The sequence below is a fragment of the Ammodytes marinus genome, assembly GCF_949987685.1.
Source record: "Ammodytes marinus genome assembly, chromosome: 1".
NCBI classification, from domain to species: Eukaryota; Metazoa; Chordata; class Actinopteri; order Uranoscopiformes; family Ammodytidae; genus Ammodytes; species Ammodytes marinus.
In genome coordinates, this window is record NC_137230.1 from 28,366,883 (window position 1) to 28,389,022 (window position 22,140).

The window sequence follows — 22,140 nt, forward strand, 5'->3', positions numbered from 1 at the left end:
ACGTTTACATATAACCAGAAATACTGTATCATATAAATTCTTCTTCTTTTTCTCTTCAGTTTTCCGAGGCAAGGTCCTTGGAAAGCTGTACCGAGGGGAGGAGACGCGTTATGACGTCCAGGTCCTCCACACGTACCGGAACGCTTTCCGCTTGGAGCACCGGGAGTTCTTGTGGTCTCCTAACCTGTGTGACTGCCCCCGTATGGAGGAGGGCAGACAGTACATACTGATGGTGCGTCGTCACATCAACCACGAACACACGCTGAACCGCATCCTGCTGGAAGAGGACAGCTACGTGGTGCCCTTCAGACCGCGAGAGGACCAACTGCTGCGACCGCTCGAAAGACTCTGCAGCAACAGAGGGCCCAGACAGCCAGAGGGAGTGAGGGAATGAGTGTGAGAGACAACACTGTGTGTGTGTGTGTGTGTGAGTGAGTGAGTGAGTGAGTGAGTGAGTGAGTGAGTGAGTGAGTGAGTGAGTGAGTGAGTGAGTGAGTGAGTGAGTGAGTGAGTGAGTGAGTGAGTGAGTGAGTGAGTGAGTGAGTGAGTGAGTGAGTGAGTGAGTGAGTGAGTGTGTGTGTGTGTGTGTGTGTGTGTGTGTGTGTGTGTATGCGTCAAGAGATTGAAGGTCATACTAAATTCCAGAGTGGCGTCAAGGAGTAAAGTAGTGGTTGGATTCCTCGACGGACAGTTTCAGCCTCATTTTGTTAACTCGCCACATTAAGAGAAACCAACAAAAAAAGACTCCACGTTTATTTAAAAGCCTGACCAGCTTACTGTACCATAGAGAGCACTTTAGGTGGATGCTTGTGCCCACCTTTAAACACATACCAAAGAGAAGAACATTGACTGAAATGGCCTTTTTGTTATTGCTGTTTTTTTCCCCACAGCAATCATTTAATTTTTTTTATATTATTGTATTTTTGTGTGTGTGTGTGTAAACTCTAAGGAAAAATCGACCTTGCCCCCATGATACATTGCCACCAAATTATTAGTTTTATTCACGACTCAAGCAGCACATCGAGTTGTAGGTGGGTTTTGGGATCTGTCTGCAAAATTAAAGAGCGAATCCATCTTTCTAGCCATGATAATATAACTGATGGTCATTACATAAACCTATAGTGTCATTATGGTAGGCGTGAGACTCCAGTGTTTCTTTGTGGAGGAATTTTAAGGATATCAAAACTTCGAAATGGGAAAAAATACCTCCAGAACCAGCCGCTAGTCCCACTTCAGAACTCTTATTTCTCCCCAGAAAATGGACAAGAAATTAATTACAACAATTATTTTAGATTCTAACAGATTCTCAATATATTATAACCTATCATTAACTTTCTTTCAAAAGCACATGTAACTGCAGCTAAATTAAACTAGTTACTTGTGCAAGTTGCAATTTGCAGGTGGATTTTTCTTTTTAGTTTAAACTCGAGATATATTAACAACATATCGCTTCACAATGTATTTATGAAGCGAAAAGTAAGCTTAAATCCATAAAATGTCACTTGTGTGTCACTTGTTTAATGTCAGCTGCTCTTTAGCGGTATTCTTTTGTTTTTATAGTGTGTTGAATCAGGTTTGCTTTTTGAAACTTGACGTGAAAGATTATGAAATATTCAGTATTTTATTGTGTGGCACCGATTAGCTACAAATATACCTAAAGTATAAATTTGACTATAATTGTTTTGAGAAAACTTGCAGTCTGTTTATTCTGTGCCTTGTGTAATTCTTTTGAAATATCTCACATTTTTGCTTTCAAACCTCATCTGTATGTGCCAAAATGATTTCTTTGTACATTTGTCCAAAGAGTATATTAATTATAGCCTAATGACCCATTTGTCTTATTGTAATGTTATTTGTTCACAAAAAACAAAAAACTCAACTAAAACTAAACTATTAAAGCTGATTCCACTTTTTTAAGTGATTTTTGCTGTTGGACACACAAACCAGACAGGAGAACCGCAGTGTTCGTATGAAAACAATTGTATTTACAAAAACAAACAAAAAAGCACCACATCTACAACAAAATAACCCTATATTATACTGCAGATGATCTAACTGAATATTTATATATATTTATTTATTTGACTGATCCACATTACTGCTCATTAACTGTTGGTAAGTCATCATGGACACTCAGTCTCCCTTCAATAGAGGGGAGAGTTGAGAATCCAGTATCAAACATCGAGGAATGGGGGAATAGTTTAGATTTCCTGCACATTGCACCTCAGCGTCTTGCAGACATAACTACTTCATCTGAAGGCATGAGACAGAAAGCTTCTATCCCTTCTGAAAGTAAGTTTTAGTATTATTTTTGTTTCAAGCACTCTTGGTTTCAATTCTTTAAGTTTTCAAAATGTAAACAAGAATCAATCCATAAAGTGTTATAAGTCAAACTTTGAAGAACATCATACATTTCTGTTTAGCTGCCTCTCGGTCGCACCGTCAGACCTGTCACTGGGCGATTTAAAAAACCAACCGTGTGAAAAGATGTCGGAGAAAATACTGAAAGAGAATCTATTGTTCCTGTGATCCTAGACGGCATCGGGTTTTTATTCTAAAACGTGAGCAAATCTTGTGCCTGGGAATAGGAAACAATCCTGAAGCTGCCTCGTTGATAGGTAAGCAAAAGAAAAAAGTTCTTAACTGAATTAAAGAATGCAATTAAATGAGTTATGTCTGTAGAATCCCTGGTTACTGTTGTTAAGAGAGCTAAATGGAATAAAGTTTATGCAATTATTCTGTTACCACAGTGTGACTGCACGTTCATTATCATTCCTTTGCATTGAAAAGTCCTTGATACATCTTTAAACAATGGTTTGCCAATTTTGGGTTATTCACTTTTTTTTACGAGAGTTTGCTGAGAAGATCGACACCACTCTAATATACCGTATGTGGTTAAACTGTGGGGCTAAAGCTAGGATTAGCAATTAGCTTTAACCTAGCATAAAGACTGAAGATTCTTTTTTGTACACAAATATAAATGTAAAATCCACAAATGTTGTAATTTCCAAAAAAGAAAAAGATAAGATTTGCTCATGATTAAAACCATCTGCCGCCTGTCTACGATCAGAGGACTAACAGGGCCTTTCCTTCTTTAGGGTAGATTCAGAATTTAAAAAAGCATTATTGGGATGTGTGCCTCTCATCTAGAATTCCTCCTTATAATATATGAGTCTAAATACACCCAAACAATTGAAAATTATGCTAAAATTAAAGACAAAAAGTTTGTAAATAATATACCCACCTTTACACCTAAACTAACTGTAATTCCCACATTCTACAGAGTGAGACTTCACCCTTTTGTTCTGATCCCTTTGGCAATTCATACTGTGTGTTTCTGAATCACAGTCAGGTTTTTAGTTCATGGTGTGTCCAGCATCCTGTGACATCAGGGGCTTATCCGTGCAGTTCTTTTGCATATCAACAGGGCATGGAGCATCGAGCCCTGTGATTGGTCCTTTCTCATAGAACTGCGAGTCTTTGACCGCCTGTGGCATTTTTTCCATTGACTGAAAATCCCCTTTACTGCCATGGTGCCCCCTACTAGGAGTCACCTGACCTCTGTCATTGGACACTGTTCCCAATCCGGCCTCCCTCACAGAGAGTGTCAGACGATGACAGAGACGTGGCGGGACGACCCCGAGCGGCGCTTGATGCGTGAGCGCCGCGGCCTGGACTCTGGCTGACAGCTGCACAGCGGGCTCAGCAGCAGCCACAGGTAGAGGATCACACAGGCCCAGCACGACGACATCTTCACCCAGAAGGTAGACCAGCTGCCGTGGGTGAAGGTGGTCTCCAACACCGCTGACTCATAGCTACAGACGGAGTAGGAGGACAACACAGGTTAACTTCACTGCTACTTCAGGTAGAGAAAAGAAAGAGAAAGAGCCCCATCAAAAAATGATTTTGAGGTGGAGGAGGAGAGACGAACATCATGTTTCACTATTTTGAAAAGCAAGTCCCTCTCCTTTTTTTTCCCAGGTCACAATGAATTTTACAGAAGATACTCTTATTCAGACCTTAATATGTTAATAGAATCAATTTTATTAATGATTATAGTCACCAATTGCATAACACAATTCCAAAGATTGTGCCAAATATAACAAAATCATAAAATACACTTTTATGATCTACCTCCCCTATACAATCCTTTATGAATCATACAAATATGAATAAGAACAAGGCCTGTGTTTAGATTATTAAAGTCAGAGTACTGAAAGCAAAACAAGGCGTCGCGTTCACGAACCTGAACCAGTTAGTCAGCGTCATCATGACGTACAGCGAGGCCAAGAAGAAGACAAAATGGAAGAAGAAGTAGCTGTAAGCCACTCTCTGGGTCTCGTTGTGAAGGACCTTTTGACAGCCTTTGCACTCTTCGTCAAGCACAAACTCCTCCTCGCCTGAAAAAGAAAAAAATATATAAGTGAGAACATCTCCCATCAAAGCTCAGGCCTTTTAAGATGTTTATTAGACAGAAGTCTTCTAACACCAGCTCAAGCCTTTCCCAGCATTTGAATATTTTCGGCCTAATTACTGCAAACAACAACCTTAACAGTGATCCATCATTGTCAGTTGGTACTTGTTTTTGTCTAGTTAATGATAAAAACCTTTGAGTATTCTTCTGATGTTAAAGTATTTCCAGATAGATAAGATACAGCAACAGTCTTAAGTTAACGTGACTCTAAAAGATATTCCCTTCAGAACAACAGAAAATCAGATTTGCCTGGAAATTCTTTCCAACTGAATGCATGACTTCCTCATCATGGACCTCCTCCTTGCCTTGTTGGTATTTTAATATTAGCGAACGGGTGTTTTATTGATGTTAAAAAAAGGAAATTATGTTATGTTAACTGCAACAGTACAAACCTTCCTCTTCCTCGGGGCAGCAGAAGCAGCAGGTGGCTTTCTGGAACTCATAGCGGTAAACTTTGATCATCCAAAAGGGACCAAACATCTCTGCTAGGTATGACGCTTCATTACTGGAGAGAAATTAGATTTGAACAAATTTGTCACCAAATAATTCCTCCTTTCAAAGATGCAACAGTAAAAACAATATGTGTGTTGTTGTCCTCATGAGTCTAATCACCATGCAAAGAGGACACAGCAGTACATGATTGCAGCTCCAATGATGGCCACAGCATTGCCTTCTTTCTGGATGTCATCCTGGGACACGCTGGGGTAACAGACGGTCACGTTCATGCCCTGATACAACACTGACACAGAGAAGAACACAGCACATTAAGTTTAACAGGATCCTTCAGGGGAAAAGTCATCTTTGGTATAGTTTCAGATATCTATGGACAATTTAGTGCAAAAACCAGACACCCTTTTGCAACCCATTAAGCCTTTCAAGTTCACGGTCAGTCATTTACAGTAAATGTATGTTATTTTATATTTTGTGTTTGAGCTAAATGCTGTCATTTGTAATCCACAACAATATTGACTGAATTTATCTGCATAAATTATAATCACAAATTAAAATGTTCTTCTCATCACACATACATTTCGAGATTCAAAAACAAAATGATGGTTGTAAAATGAGTTCAAAAGATTATTAGTTGAGAGATATCAGCTGTAACTATATTTATCTTTTGGCAACAAACTTGTGTTTTGTCTCCCCACCGAGGAAAGGTACCACATAGGCCTACAGGCCAAGTGCTGTGTCACGTTCTTTTAAAATTATTTCTTACTCATTTTATTTCTTGGAAAACCACTTCTCTCTTTCTTGTAAAAGCGGCCTTGGCTTCACTTTCCCTTCTGCAGACTCAGAACACACAGCACCTCACAAATATGTAGTGTATGCTCACACACGTGCATGTGTGTGAGCATACACTACACATTTGCATGTATATGTATATGTGCAGTAGCTCAAACTCTTGAAAACAACAAAACACAGGAATTTAGCACAACCTCCAAAGGGTGGTTTTAGCAGCCGGTGGATTCCTGAGAGATGTTTTTGTGTTATGGAGGGTCAAGGGAACCTGAGCTCAGTGAAAACACTGGCTAATTACAGGACTCGGATTATAACACACACAGACACACACACAGACACACAGACACACAGACACACACACACACACACACACACACACACACACACACACACACACACACACACACACACACACACACACACACACACACACACACACACAGATATCGCCTCTGGAGATGTTGAATTAAATGAATTAAAGCAACTGAAAAAGGAAACTCTGCAACAGCAGTTGGTAATTAAATATTACAGAGCAGTAGTGCGTGTGTGTTGTGTGTGTTGTGTGTCCTTGTGTGTCCTGTGTGCGGTTCACTGATGAAAAGGTGTTTTTATAACAGTCAGGGTGCATATTTTCTCAACAAGTTGCTACAATGTCCTGCACTGCCCCCGGGACTTTGACACACACCTACAACACACACTCATATTGTACACTCACACGTACAGTATTTCTCTGTGGCCAACTGCACTTTTAACACAATGGAAAGAAGTGGCAGAGTTGAATAGACAACTTTCAACATTTAATAGATCCTGTCGAAGGGATATTTAAGAAATATACCACCGGGAATTGTGTCGTGGAGTATGTTGTTTGGTTTATCCAAAAACTGTGAAAAATGGCCATCACAATTTCCGAAATTCAAATGAGTCCAACTGTTATTATTAAAATCTTTTTATTTTTGCTTGAAAACAGCCTTAAATGATTATTCCTTTTCCCGTAAACTTCATTCTTTTGGAGTGATCTTTCCTGATCCAATTGTAAATATTGTGAATCCAAGCAGGACACAAATCCCCACACTCTGAGCTGTGGATGAGCTTAAGAACATGTTCGATCAGTAGCTTCCAACCAAAAATCTTTTTTCCCCAAATTCCCTAACAAAACAAAGAAGACTGACTGAATATTCTACTCCAGCGGAACTACAGACTTTGAGCAGGATAAAAGCACAACATATGAGCCAGCTTGTTTGTGCACACAGCCATACTCAAAACCTGACCCTTGCTGGGGCTACATCCCGCCTAGCCTCCTTTCTGCTTTATGTCTAGCCATAGAAAGTAGCACTCCATATACATCTGAATGTTTGACACCAACACCCGACAAATCAATTACTGTTGATGTTTTGGATCTCAGGAATAAATTTTTGTGCAATTGGAAATATCCAACCATGTCAACACAATCTATGTTTGGCCAGTTCAAGCACAAATAAAGGAAAAATAAACCAACAAACAATACCTGAGGCACACCAGAAACTGTATGTTTTGTGTTTTTACCTACATATAACCTCTAGTGTTATCTGATCTTTACTGGCAGATCTGACTACTGCATTGCACTTGATACGTTCAACATTACAACCTGACCTGTGTGAGAAGAACATATGTAATGATGTTATATCCTCGCGTCATTATGTTGTCAATGGATCCACAAGGAATGTGAAACAAATATGTCTTAGTCTGCCCTCACCACAGGCCACCAGCCCAGCAGGTAGCATGTCAGAGCACATCTCATCCCAGATTATCTTTGTGCGTATGTGTGTGTGTATGTGTGTGTGTTTGTGTGTGTGTGTGTGTGTACATCTAAATTTGCATGCTTGCCATTAAGATTTAAACCCCGGATAAAACAGGGGCCTCTGACAAGCCGCAGCAATAATGTCTCAGTCATGTGGAGGCTCTTTGTCTTACCTGGAGCCAACAGGTGAGTCATTATGAGAAACGCACAGGCGAAATTATGGAGGATTAGGGGCGGGGGGGGGGGGGGGGGCATGCAAGTGTGTGGGCTGTTCACTGTTAAGTCAAAGCAGGACAGGATGATGAGGTTCACCCGAATAAACGTTGATACGCTTCACAATAACAGGCCTTTATCTAGTGGTGAACATACTTTTTTTCTAATTCTAGTACGGCATACTATATATAAGGAATGTGTTCTCATTCCTTATATACAAACTTAAAGCAACTAGTTGCTGTTATAATTCCACCCATGTTCATACTGGTTGTAAAGAACCATAAGGTAAAGTTTTTGTAAGAGTTTTTGCACAGGTTTGTTATACTAAAACAATGAGCTGAGAAAATGCCAAAACAAAAAACTTTAAAATCTTCAGAAAATGTGTCCATGTACAAAGTGTCAGGTGTGTGTCAGGTTGCTCTGTTGGGTTAATGAACGTACCTCTCTCTGGCGGGCGGCTGGACAGTGCAGAGAAGGTCAGGTACATGACGTAACAGCAGATGATGGAGGCCTGAAGGAGCCCCGACCGAGGCTGCTCTGCAAGGACACAAAGAGAGAGGCAGGTTTAGTGAGAGGTCAGAATACACATGCCTTTAATAACTCACATATTGTCAACAAAAAAGAAAATGTTTGGTTATTGTTATGTTCTACTACAACTTGACAAAATCCATCTGCTGATGAAGACCATGTGCTTTAATCAGAAGCTCTAGAGCAGCTTCTAAAGTACAGCTACTAAATGGCTGATTGTTTCCTCAACTCCTGTTTTCTTTGTTTCTGAAAAGTTTACATTTTACAGAAACAAGATTTTTATCAAACACAATCACAGCTTAGAAATGCAAAATGTTAATCTCCCCAACTTTACTTAAAAAGTATAGTGTTACCATTTTAATTATAAAAGAAAACTAGATTCCATAAATACTCCAAAAATGTAAACACTCCAGTAAAGTACCAATAGTGAGTTACTGCCACCTCTGTACGCAGCTGTATGTCTCAGTCATAAAAACCCCAAACGTGCAGACAAAGCAGGCCATGTAGTCAACTTTTGTTTTTTTAAAAGGAGAAACAGATCAAATTAGCTTCCATTTAATTATTATTATATGCAGCAGCACTGGTTTCAACAGGAGGGATGTCTGCATAGCTGCCGAACGACTAATAAGTGTTATTCCACCGCAGAGTGTCGATGACAGACATGCGGCATGCGGTGTGTTTCAGGGAACTCACTCTGCTTCACGCACGGTGTGATGGCAATGAAGGACATGAGGCCGCAGAGCCCCAGGTTGATCCACAGCAGGCCCTTGTTCATGTGGCAGGCCATGGGGTGGGTGTAATACTTGTACATGAAGGTGAAGGCCATGGTGGCGATGGTGTAGAAGAAGAGGGTCGCACACATCACCGCCAGGTACCAACGCTTGTTCTCTGCTGCTCCAGTCAACCTGAGGGGCAACACACAGGACACAGAGGGAGGGTTTAGATTCAAATCCATTCTGCCACTGATATTATATTTTAATGCATTATTGCACATCGTTTAATAGGAGAAAATAAGGGGGGGAAAATGAAACATGTAGCGGTATGTCTTGATAGAGGCTAATTCTAAAATTAAAAATTCAAGCAGCCTCATTGCATTTTAAAGCCTCTATGTAAAGACATTTGTATGAAAATAAAGCATATTTTTTTAACTTATTCTGATGGTCAGCTTGTGTTTTTAGAAAGAAAAGAAAATTGGTGTCTGGGTCTCTACGTATTGGGGGGCACCTGGAGACCGCAGTCATCACTGTTCAAATATATTCATGCAGCCTATGCTGTCTTCCTGCATTCAGGTTATTTGCTTTGCCACTGTTTGCCTACTCGTTTTTATTTATTTATGTTTTACATTTGATTACATGACATCCCCTGTTATTATAAAGGGATTATAGTCATTTTATAGCGTTGTGTGTTTCTTGGAAAAGTCCCAGAATTAATAAATCCTCTTAGTTGTAGCTAAAACTCTACCATAACACAACAAAAGTTCAGAGGTGGCTGACAGAGAACGACTTGACAACAGCAACAGCTGGACACAGTGAATAACATATGTGACCTGCTGGCTGTCAGGGGACGAGTGTGGCTGAGTGAACGAGGACATGACAGAGAAGACGAGAAGGCCATCGTATCAACCAGTTAGCCAATGAAAAACAGAAAAGAAAGAATGAAGTATAGATACCATATAAGCTAATAAATAATAGAAATTAATCGTAGCATCAGCTCAACCTGTCATTTCTCACATTTATTCCAAATACCTTGCTGCCAATGCTGTTTTCTGTTCAAAAAATGTTTTTAATTAGAGCTGCAAGGATATGGCCAATAATTGATTAGTAAAATTGACAGAAATCTAAACAGAAGTAAAAATGTGAAACAGTCTCTTGTGGAAGTTTTGCAAATGTCATGATTTTCTTTGTCATATATCGTAGTAAACTAAATATTTGGAGGTTTCGGACTGTTAATTGGACTTCACAAAAGTCACTCATAATCAGTCCAAAACGATCAAGCAAAAAACCAAAGACATAATTGTTGGAAATAATTGTTAGTTGCAGGAGATTAAATGAGAATTTCCTCCTTACAGTGCTCCTGACAGGGGATTAAACAATAATAATATAATAAGAAAAAATAATAAAGGAAAGGATTACTTTAATACAAAATCCAATTAAAACCAGGTACCAAAGCACAAAACTGCAACCAAGCAAACAAATATCTAAGGCACATGTGTCAAACTCAAGGCCCGCGGGCCAGATGTGGCCAGCGACACGTTTTGATCTGGCCCGCGAATCAATTCGGCCGATTTGAATCAATTCTGATAAAAAAAAAAAATACATTTTTATTTTTTTCTTCATGGAGCCTGTGCCATATCCGCACGTCGCATACGCTCCCAACTGTTAGGAAACTTACGTGGCTTACAGCTAGGAATGTCTCCTGAAAGTTCTACAGCTCAGGATTTTAAGCCATGAATTGATGAACTTGCATCTAAGAAGAGCTGTCAGTTTTCTGAGGGCTGTAAATACGCCAATATATGTGGCCAAATAGCATGCTAATATTGATGATTGATTGTGTCAAGTGTCTAAGGAAAGGCAGTGGTGTCAAACATCCGGCCCGCGACTTGTAGAGCACACATTTCTGAGCATTTAAAAAAAAAAGTAAGTTAAATTAAAATTAAATTAAATTGGGAAAAACGTATTCCAAAAAAACAAATAACCTCTGTATTTAAAAATAAATCAAAACAGTAGAAGTTGCACTTTTATTTAATTGTATTTTGTACTGTCTGCATGTTTGCACAAAATGTGTCCGTGTACATATAGTAAACAAAATTGGACAACTGTAAGGTCAGTGCCTGTTGTATTTGTGTATTCAAATAAACAGTTGTTTATTTCATTAGTGCGTATTGGCATCTTTGAGCAAAATACCCCCAAAATTTTTGCTGCGGTGCGCACCTCCTATTCCCATGGCCAGCAGCAACCTTTGCTAAGACATTTCCTGGGGGCTACACAGATCCCTTGTGATCCGTGATAATGTAGGTTACATATGTAGGCTGAGTTGTAAAGCATATAACTGAAAAACAAAGCTAAAGATTTGGATTTGACATGTACGTTATTTTGCCATTATTTTACTGGTCCGGCCCACTTGAGATCAGAGAGGCTGTATGTGGCCCTCGAACCAAAATGAGTTTGACACCCCTGATCTAAGGCCACAAATTATATAAGTGAACGAAGGAGAGACAAAGCTCCAGATGTTAGGGCGGATGGGACAGATGTTGCAGTGTGTATGATTTACACATCGGAGGATGAATCTGTCATCACCAGTGTAAATTGGAGCTGCTCTTCTCCAGATGTGGACTCATCATGATTTGTCCATGTTCAGTAGGAAGCTGTGAGCGTAATCGTGACATGTTATCCCTTTCCTGTTACAACCATGTGTCTCCGAATATCAGCTTTTGAAAAGAAAAGAAAAGCAACTGTGTCTTGTTCACAATCCAGTGGTGTTTCACTTTTAGGTGTACAGTAAAGAGAAGAGAGGAAACAAGGGCAGAGAGAGAAAGATGGGGTACGGTTCCCAGGCGGACAGGAACTGGACAAGTAGGACATTTATTAGGACATGTAGGTACAGGTATTTAGGTCTTTGGCATGGTCCACAATAGAATGACATTTTTTCCCTATAAAATAGAAACTCATATGGGAAGCCATTTGAATAACTTTCTTCCTGTGACCCCTTTTAGATTGATCTTGATCCATTGTGATCAATGTTAAAACAATATTGGATTAACAGACAGGTATGACGCCAAAGGTATGTGTCTACCTAAACATTACACCCATATGTGATTGTAAAATAAATGTCTTTCAAAAACTGTATGCATCAGTCTGCTGCTCTAACAGCCTCCACTCTTCTGCTTTCAGTCTGTCCTTCAGATGTTGAACTTGGCTGCAGAGATTCACTGCTCTGCGGCGCCAAAACAGCATTAGCGAGGTCCAACAACACTGCTGTTGAGCCATAACATCTCGTTCACACTTAATCCATTTCCAGTTCCTACCAAAGGTGTTGGATGCAGTTAAGATAAGATACGATAAGATATACTCTATTGTCCAGTAAAGGTAAAGTAAAAAAAAAAAAACACTAGTTGCCACAATGCACCTCTTCGCATAGAACATACATTTATAAGTTTCATATTATACATTTTATATATAAGTGCTATACATAAAAAGTGCTTAAGTGTTGAGGTGAGGGATCCGTGCAGGACCGTCAATTTCTTCCACACCAAACTGGGGAAACTGTTTCGTTATGGAGCTGGCCTTGTGTACATCATTTCTTAGCTTCTTTGGATTACTATCATAATCTTAATTAAATAAAAATTACCCAAAGCGTGACATCATATTTTGCTTATGTGAGCTTCTCACTCACCAGTTCTTGTTCCAGGTGTGCGCAAAAGCTGTGATGAGGATGAGTTGGATGAGGATGAAGGCAAATCCTCCCACCACACCAACATAATGCCAAGCTGAGAGAGGGAGAGAGAAAGAGAGAGAGAGTGAGTGAGAGAGAGAGAGAGAGAGAAAGAGAGAGAGAGAGAGAAAGGAAATTATGAGCCATGTGGTTTCATTTATGTAAGCAAAGTAAGAGAGCGGGAGAGGCACAGAGAGAATGACAGACAAGAAAGAAAGAATTAAAGCTGTAAATCATACATGGGCAATGATATCTGGCTTGTATCACGACCACAGTTATTGTCCCCAAAACAAAGTGAAATGTAGCTAGAGAGATTTATGGTCCAATAACTCTCAGCAGTAGGCAAACCTGTAGAGTGTTTTCTCTGGAGTGGGACTCTGCTGCCCTCTAGCAGGACTCACAAGGAAGTTTACAAACCACCATATTTAAACTCAGTGTGGATTAATCCACAAACTGTTTCTCTCACCATGCAGGAAGGACTCCGTGGGGATGAAGAAGGCAGCAGTGCACATCCCCAGCAGTGTGATTAACTTCAGGAACCAGAAGCTGTCGGTCAAAAACAGGAAGAGACGAAACTGATTTTAAAAAAAACAGTTAAAATTTTGAAAAGACCGAAACCAAAAATGGCATTCCCATCCTCTGTTTTTGTAATTTGCACTTATTTCTTAAGCTTTTTAATTAATTCTGTTTGTTCTTTCCATATACATTGAACTCAACGGGTGCAGCAGATTATTCAAATCAAAGAATAAAAGCAGTTGTTTTGCATGTTTTATCCCATGTATTGCAAATTATTCCACGTTATACCCATAATTAATTCAGTCCCTTGTGATAAAAACAACAAAGGAAAACTTTGAAAGTTGCTTGAATTGTGTAATGATTATGAAAAGCAACATGCTTGCCACTTTGAATGATCTTTACATCCAAATCTAAATTTCAACTAAAAAATATACTTATTTATAAGCATTCCACCCTCCCGCTTTAGGATTGAAATTCCAAAATGGACTTTTTTCACAAAAGAGAGCTAAGATGAACAGACTTTAAAAAACAATCCTTTTCCAGAAAAGCGAATGCTACCATTTCAGTTACATTTTCTGCTTTCTCAGAACATGTTTCTGTTAGTAACAAAAATTCCAATAATTTTTACGATCACAGGATTACAGATTGTCTCTTTAATCATATCAAAAACATCAAAATCCCACCATTGCAGTGACCAACTTTGCACATGTCAGCAACACTAGTGTTAAAGCTTGTATTGTTTCAGCCTTCCTCCAAACAGTGTCATTGTCCAGCCCAGCCTGCTTCTAGGACTATAACAGAGTTTCAGCAGGGCACTGGGTCTATGCCACTATACTTGACCCCCTTCTATAGGCCAGTAGGAGCTGTAACCTTTGCCATAAAGCCTGACCCCTTTGTACTCTGGAGAGGTAAGACTCTCGTGAATAGATTTATGTCAGAGAGGACCCACAATCCAGTCTGTCAAATCCTAATCCCAGCTACTACGTCACTGCTCTGCAACAACAGAGAGCTTTAAATAGAGCAGTGAGGCAGGGCAGGTGAGAAACCACTTACTCCTGTGGTGACGTATTTAAAGAGGTGTGTATTTTAAGAGAGGTGTGGTAACAATGCTGGATGGTCCATTCTAAATGAGTGAATGACATAAAGATCTTTGCAAGACTTATTGTTTATTTTTCCTTTCGTTTAAGATCTTCTAGAAAGATCAAGTTTGTCACGATTAAGGTGTGAAAAGTTGTTATGGATTTGTTTGGTTAATTTTCTCCGCAGAAGCTGGAAGGAGAAGATGTATTCAACTCTTCGTGTCTTTCTTTCTTGTTTTGTTTTTCATTCATAACTTTTAAGCTTTGTTCATGTGCAAGAACAAAAGTCATATCCAAAATGAATAGTGTTGCATTCATGATTGTCTGAAATGAAAACACAGACTAACTTGGCTAGTATTGACGTGCTGATTGATGTTTAATTACATCCATAATAGACAACATTTGGATAACTACCTACATTTGAAACACATTTAAAACTAGTTTGGTAAAAAAATAAATCCTTATGACAGTGCATCACTGACCCGTTGTGTATTAGCGCTCTGACGTCCTGACTGGACTTCACGTCTATAAGGAAGATGGCCATCAGCAGGTAGAAACAGGCAGTGCCAAAGCACACTCTGTAGACCGCTGAGTAACCCACCAGCATCTCACAGTGGCCCCCGCCATGCGCCTGGTCACACATCACGTTGAAGAAAGGCACCTGAAACAAACACACACACACGCACGCACATTTATAGATTTTTCTAAAGTGCCCTCTGCTTGTAATTTACATCAACAGAAACAAGGTTCCGTTGAAACTGAATGATCAGTCTCTCTAGTGCAGATGATAGTTGGTAACTGAATGCCAGATAACACAATATTCTGATACAGTGTCTCCCCAGAGTTGTTGTAGCATTTTGAGATGACACACATTAACTGTAGAAAACAATAGGGTTCATATGTTTTTACTCAAGGAATTATTTGACCTTCCCACAGTATTTTCTTATAGCTTAAGACCTCAGTGTTCTTCTTTTATCCTGTGCCATAACCCCTTAAGCGTGACTTGTGCTACTACTTAAACATGTCCAAATATTCAATCCTAAACATATTCTTGGTTCTCTCAGTTTGATCATATAACAAAATCACATGATTATCACAGGAATTCTGTCACACTATCTGGTAGTGGTTTGGTTGATATTTGGTTACAGGTTTTTTAAATGTATGATACACCTGATCATATTTTGCTTCATGAGATATCATGTCACTATAATAGTTTTGCTTTCTGTGGTGCCAGTAAATCCTGGGGGTATGACAGAGGGGGTATGACATAAAAAGGTCATCCTAGTTTGATTTACATTTATGTATTTGCAATCAATGGTAACCATTATCAGATCATAAAGTAGTCACATATGTATTTTGCTGTCAACATGTCCTCCATTCAGTTTGCACTCCAATTCTCACATTCAACTGGTGAAGTCTTGTATTCGTATTCGACGGTCACCCCTCAATGATCTCTCAAGTATAAATAAAGGTTCAATGAAAAGGGTAAATTACGTAAATGTTGATCTGCAGCCAATCACAAACAACCTATTTTGTTATTTTGTTATTTCTTTATTTGCTTTGTGGTCATGTATTGTCGACCTATCCAACACCATGCCATGTAGGATAAGATTCTCCACTCACATTTTCCCTGACGAGCTCGGAGACTGTTTGTGACAGCATGAGGCAGGACACAGCACAGCTCATGATGTGGAACAGTGTGTACATGGCCCGCGTGCTGTTGGAGGATTTGACCGGTGGACAGAAGGCACAGCACAGCGAGCAGGGAGCCGGACCGCAGCAACAGCAAATCTGAGGAGGAGAGCATATGACACACAGTCTAAAAAAACACGCTGAACAAGAGAGGAACGGTGGAGCTTTGGGGCAAAGTACAGGTGAATATACATAAAGTACATAAGGTCAAGATTAGAAATGTACATTCACTTAACAGATACATGCATTGTATGCCAGTAAAAAAGATGGCATCCTCACAAGGGGGCCAAAAAACAACAACGTCTAACCAGCATGGTGGATAAGAAAAAAAAGAGAAAGTAAAACCCCTCAAGGTCCAGCAGGTTGTACCAACAGGCTCCTCATGCTGGATTAGCAGTTAAATCTAGTCCGGCTGGGATCTCTGCCGAGATTAGAAATGTATATTCACTTAACAGATACATGCATTTTATGCCAGTAAAAAAGTGGAAAGAGAACTGCACTGGTTATCTAACAATCATGTGATGTACTGTATGAGGCGGATGTACAGTCAGTGGACCTCAATTATTTAAAATCAGTGAATCTCCTCACGATCTGCTTGTATGTAAACAAAGGGTATGTAAACAAAGGGGGCACACCATAGCTAGCAACATGCCTGTTTACAGAGCCTAGGCTGTGTATTAACAACAGTTGTTTTCATCTTTAATTGTGTATATGGAACTCTATATGGAAATTCTCATTTGATGTTTGAATGAAGAAGAAGGACAATGACACAAAGAGAACCTTTAATAACTTTGGAAGACATCCACTTTTTTGTTTGGACCTAACATATCATATGAGCTTCAGCTGAACTTTGAAATAAATCTTTACACAGTAAGAGGACTGTGGATTTTGTCCTGCGTCGTTATTATTCAAATTGCTTTAGGTGGAAATCTCTTTGGAAAGAAGAAACAATTACAGCAAGCTAAATCTTTTTACATGTGGAAGTGTTAGTTTTGTTTTAACAAAGGCATGATATAATGTGAACCTCTCCTTCAGGAATGAACAAAATGTGATGGAAAAATTATTTTCAGTGGGTTTTTTCCAGTCTACTGAATGTTTACTGTCTTGTGACACATTGTCTTTTTAAGTAATTGATGAGAGAAAACAGTGGAGCCCTGAACCCTGAACGGTGACTGTTTTCCTTATATTGATCTGTCATGTGTTACTTTCCTCTGTTTAATGTCCTGTTTTGTGAGGGGTCTTTATTCTAGTTTCCTGAGAGAATCAATTTATTGAGTAAACCCCTGTATAGATATTCAGGTGAAGGAGCTGACCCTGCTCGGCCGAACAGTATATTTTGGACTCTTTTTGTTTTATCCTTTCTGTATTAAAATACTTAAAACTCAGTTGAGTTTTGGTTCTTTTTCTTACAAGTTGTGGATATATCAAATTTCCATAACCAAAAGCAGGGTTGGCCCATGAACCAGCCCTCTGGTCTATAAATCTAAAAGAGACTAAATTAAATTTTAGGTTCCCATCGCAATACTTAAACACTCAATGAAGAGTGCTTAATTCGACTGGGAATTCCAACTCCTGCTGTTTTAAGACTTTTGAAGGTCACTTTTGAGTTTTTGGCAAAGCGGTGTCCGGCAAAAGATTAATCTAATGAGTCCCACAGCATCTGGCTGCTTCTGATTCTGAGAAATGAATGAGGTCATCACAGCTGATCCTAAACTAAATCTAAGGAGGCAAAAACTGCACACACATCTGTCTGACTCTTCAGCAAAACTTTACAGATAACAGTCTGGAGCATCTTTCTGCATCATCAAGATGACAACATGATGAATGGGATAGGACAGATGGTCTTCTAAATGTGTTTTTATTGCTTTGAATAATATAGGAACTTGTCTCATGAAATAAGATTGAGAACTTCCATCTTCCGACTGCACTATATTTATGAATGCATGCGCTTATGGCTGGGCCAGGGATTTCAGAAATACAGTATTTTTAAAGGTCACACGCAAAGTCATAATCTGATGAATAACGCTGAGAAGATTATTTAGCATCTTCCCATTGAAGGGAAAACCGAATGAAAAAAGAGCTTGAATCATTTACAGTAGCTTAGAAACAATTTGACCCACTAACACACACAGCCACACACACACCCACACACACACACACACACACACACACACACACACACACACACACACACACACACACACACACACACACACACAGGGGACAGCTGACTGCTCATGTTGCTGCAGTGCATCACATATTTCAGCATCATTACTTATCAATGATGCTTCTGGTTTCACTGTTTATTTTTCTACTGTTTGTCAAGTTTTTTATTGTTTGATTTTTATCTTTACTGTTTGTTAGGTTTGTACTTTTTTCTTTTGTAAGGCACTCTGTAACTTTGCGAATAAAGTGCAAAAAGTACAAAAACAAATTCATTAGTCACAACGAGGAGAAGTAAAGTTATATGTGAAGTCTCAAATGTGACGTGTAATCATCACACCCCCGAATCACCCCACGTCAGAATTTAACCTACTTTCTAAATTGAAAGCCCACTGCCAACCTCACTCGCCATGCAGGACTTAAAACAAGATTAAATACAGGAGATTTTATTTCTCTGCACTATGTTGACCAATGCTTCTTTTTTTTTTGTTTCCGGCCTAAAACAAATCACCTTTGATTGTTCCTCCATTCAATTTAAAGTTGCCCTACTTAAAAGAGAAGTCCTGAATCACATAAATCTATTTGATTGTACTCATCTAGCATGTATAAACCCTGAGGTTGAATGTGCACTCAGAGATAAAAGGTTTTCAATAAAGAGATTTTATTTTTTAAATTTTTTTACTAAAATTGCAGACTGAAGAAACCAGTTTATCTGAATATTGGTGCGACTTCAGCTTGTTGCAATGGCATGTACTGTATCACCTGCATTGATATAACCAAACTACCCACTGCACATGTCTGTCCACTGGCCTAGTTAAAGGTTTATAACACAGGATTAATAACCACAGACTGAATTTATTGCAGTCAGTATATATAGGCCAAACCCCAGCCTGTTGGGTCTATTGCATAAACTTAGTGTAATGATGTGATGTGATGTAATGTAATGAGCAGGATTTCGTTCATTGTTTAAGGGGAACCGTCTCAAGTCAAGCATTGGGCAGGTTTGAACAAATGACCAAAACAACTCTAAAAATCAGGTATAGTACAGTCACATATATTTTCCAGAAATGCAGACCAGGACTCACTCCTGTCCAGTTGTTTGTCCGGCCAGAGACTCCAAGAAGCTAATCTGAGAGCTAATCCTGCATGAATCACATACTTAATGCGGCAGTGTTCCAAATTGACCTTTCGTCATATAGCTGCAACGTTGTTCATGCACAAATAGTTTTTGTATAAGTTATAATGTTTAAGTTATTGATTTAAAGAGTCAGTACATTTTGATTTTGATTTGGGTTGAATGGAGAATTGTAGTGTAAGTAATACATGATAAGATTGATTAACTGATTGACTCTTACATTATCTTACAAGCAGAGGTCAATTTTTAATAAGTTTCATTTACGGAGCCCATGAAAAAAGTATATATCTTCATTTAGGTCTTAAAAAACATTATTTTTTATTAAATGTAACCTCTGTTTTATAAATGTAATGTTTATAATTAACAACATATGGAGTTTTAAAACCGTGTGTAGGAAATAATATATTTTTTATTTTGTTTTCACATTTTGATTGTTTTTCTGCATGTATCTTAATAACTTAAACATTGTTTCATATTACTTAAAACAAAGTTTTGAATAAAAAAAATTTATCATTGTTTTCGTGACTAATTTCTTCATGTTTAGTTTCTTTGACACTACTGTTTAGCTTAAATTACCCATTTTCAGTCTTTGCACTATAAAAGAGTGAAAATGTTGTTATTTTCATTCACACCAGATGCTTTGTGAAATGTTTGCCTAACAGTATCAAAAACATTCAAAGGTTTAAGACATTTTAAAATGTAGTGTAACAGTGGCACAAATAATAATTTAAAACCGCATTTTGACTTGAAGGATAAGGCTGCCGATACTGTCAACAAATCCAGAAAAAGACCAAAACTAACAATGAATTAAATGGTAAATGTGCTTAGAGTCTATAGCTCTGTGACAATGTACATATGTGCATAAATAATAGAGGAAATTCAGGGATTCACCATAAGGGATCCTGGAGCCATAAAGCTCCATTTAAAACTCATCAGTGAGTCACATTGTTGCACTTGGTCACATGTTCCTTCATCACCATGAACCAACTGTCATTTATTTTAAATCAATCCCAATACACCGTTCTGCTGCCCCAAATACTTATTAGAGCAACAAATGTGGATTCATCCACCTCAGGAATTAATACCAAACAATGGACTACTTCTTCTTGTTGGAGTAATGTTAGTGACCAGCTGTTTAAGGAAACTACTGAGACCAAAAGGAAACTATGTATTTGTTACCCATTTCAAACTATCTCAGGGGACTCAAGTACTTAGAGACTGACTGACACATTGTTGGTGTAGGTTTTTTCTTGTGCCATTCTAGTATTTTTATAATTGCACAGGCTACTCCAGGAGCAAAATCACTCTCTGGACAAACAACTCCCCAATCAGGAAAAAATGTCAATGAAACGTTGACATTTCTAAGTATGGCAAAGATACACAAAACTAAAACTTAAAGGGGCATGTACTGGTGAGGAACAAAATAACATCAACACCTGACAGCTTCAAGCAAGAGAAAATAATATAAAACGCTTTGTAAAGGCTAGGTTTATTGTTGAGTTAGATTGTGTGTTCCAGATGTTTGACTAACACCTTGAATTATTTAGTTGAATTAAAATGTGATGGCTGGACCCAAAAGGTCCATGACAGAAATCAATGTTTGCCATTGATAAATACAGTGGTGGAACCTCATAACTAAGTACCTGTACACGTTTTGATGTACTTTACAGTACTTGAATATTGCAATTCTACTTTGCTACATACAGTTCAGAGGGAAATATTGTAAGGCCTAATTTACACCCCGCTATTGTTATTTTGCAGATTGAGATATGATTGGTTCATTAAATATGATGCATGGTTTTAGATTTAAATTCACGACAATATTTGATAGTGTTTAAGGAAAATAGCTCCTTCTTGACAGAGCTACAACATTAAAAGGCTGTTTGCATGTACAAATGGTACTTTACATGTTACAAAATAGAACAGCTCTTATAATGGAGTATTGCATTGTGATACTGCCTCTTTTATCTAAATAAAAGATCTAAACACTTCCAGCAACAGTCTCTGCCTCGTGCACTCGTCAGCTCTCACCTGATAGGCCACCATGTTGAGGAAGTAGTTGTAGACGCCGGTCTGGTTCATCCCCTGAGAGGCCGCAGACATTGTCCCAGTGAAAGCTTTATCCTCGGCCGCTTTGACTCTACATTTGGCCATGGACCTCCAGCACCAACAGCTTTCCTCAGCGTGCCTTCAAAGATGGCATCCTCACATCCTCCAAGGGGGACCAGAAAAAAACAACGTCTAACCGGCCTGTTGGATAAAGAGAAAAAGAAAAGAAAAAGTAAAACCCAGAAAGTCCAGCAGGTTGTCCCAACAGGCTCCTTATGCTGGATTAGCAGTTGAATCTAGTCCGGCTGGGATCTCTGCATGTCGAGAGCCTCAGCATGAGCCCGCCTTCAGCTGCTCACAGTCACAGGGGGAATAAATTGTTGTTTTGCCCATATCCTACTTGCTGTGGCTCTGCTGCGGCTGTGTTGGGCGCTGCCAAAAAAGTGGGAGAGGTGGTGGCGAATGCCCGGTGCCCTCCCCCCCTATCCTACCCGCTCAGATTAGGCAGAGAGTCTGTGAAGGGAGGAGGAGGAGGAGGACATGCAGGGACAGTGTGTCATTCCAATCTGTCCCTCCCTTTCCCTTCCCCCAGCACTGCACAAAGCCAACATTACAGTGAGATTGGGCCAATACCCGTGTTTAATCCAGATTTAGAAAATTAAACAATTAACCCGTGTGATTTGTGGATGCCGATGCCTAACACCTCACAGCCTCCCACTGGCAGGAAGCCTCCTACAAACCAGCATGTCACTCACAGATAGAGACCCCAGATCCATAATCCTAACAAGTTATCATGACTGCATTATGATACAGAAACAGTGAGGGGAAGGACTGGAAAACAGGA

The 22,140-nt window shown here is 39.2% G+C and overlaps 2 protein-coding genes across 2 annotated transcripts in view; one reads left to right on the forward strand and one right to left on the reverse strand.

Moving 5' to 3' along the window:
- Positions 1–3,049, forward strand: part of adamtsl5 (ADAMTS like 5) — a 30,753-nt gene extending 27,704 nt beyond the window's left edge. The window contains exon 13 of the mRNA XM_080038133.1: positions 60–3,049. Within this exon, the coding sequence (XP_079894259.1) occupies positions 60–394 (335 nt within the window). The 3' untranslated portion in view covers positions 395–3,049. The remainder of the gene's footprint in view (positions 1–59) is intronic.
- A 558-nt stretch (positions 3,050–3,607) lies between these two features.
- Positions 3,608–21,401, reverse strand: serinc4 (serine incorporator 4; the record flags this gene model as incomplete). Its single annotated transcript, XM_080040879.1, has 11 exons — positions 3,608–3,815; positions 4,247–4,400; positions 4,867–4,979; positions 5,087–5,213; positions 8,145–8,240; positions 8,925–9,136; positions 12,624–12,717; positions 13,129–13,208; positions 14,740–14,918; positions 15,881–16,048; positions 21,279–21,401. 11 exons carry the CDS (start codon positions 21,399–21,401, stop codon positions 3,608–3,610), a joined length of 1,554 nt encoding a protein of 517 aa, XP_079897005.1.
- Between the last annotated feature and the right edge of the window lie 739 nt (positions 21,402–22,140).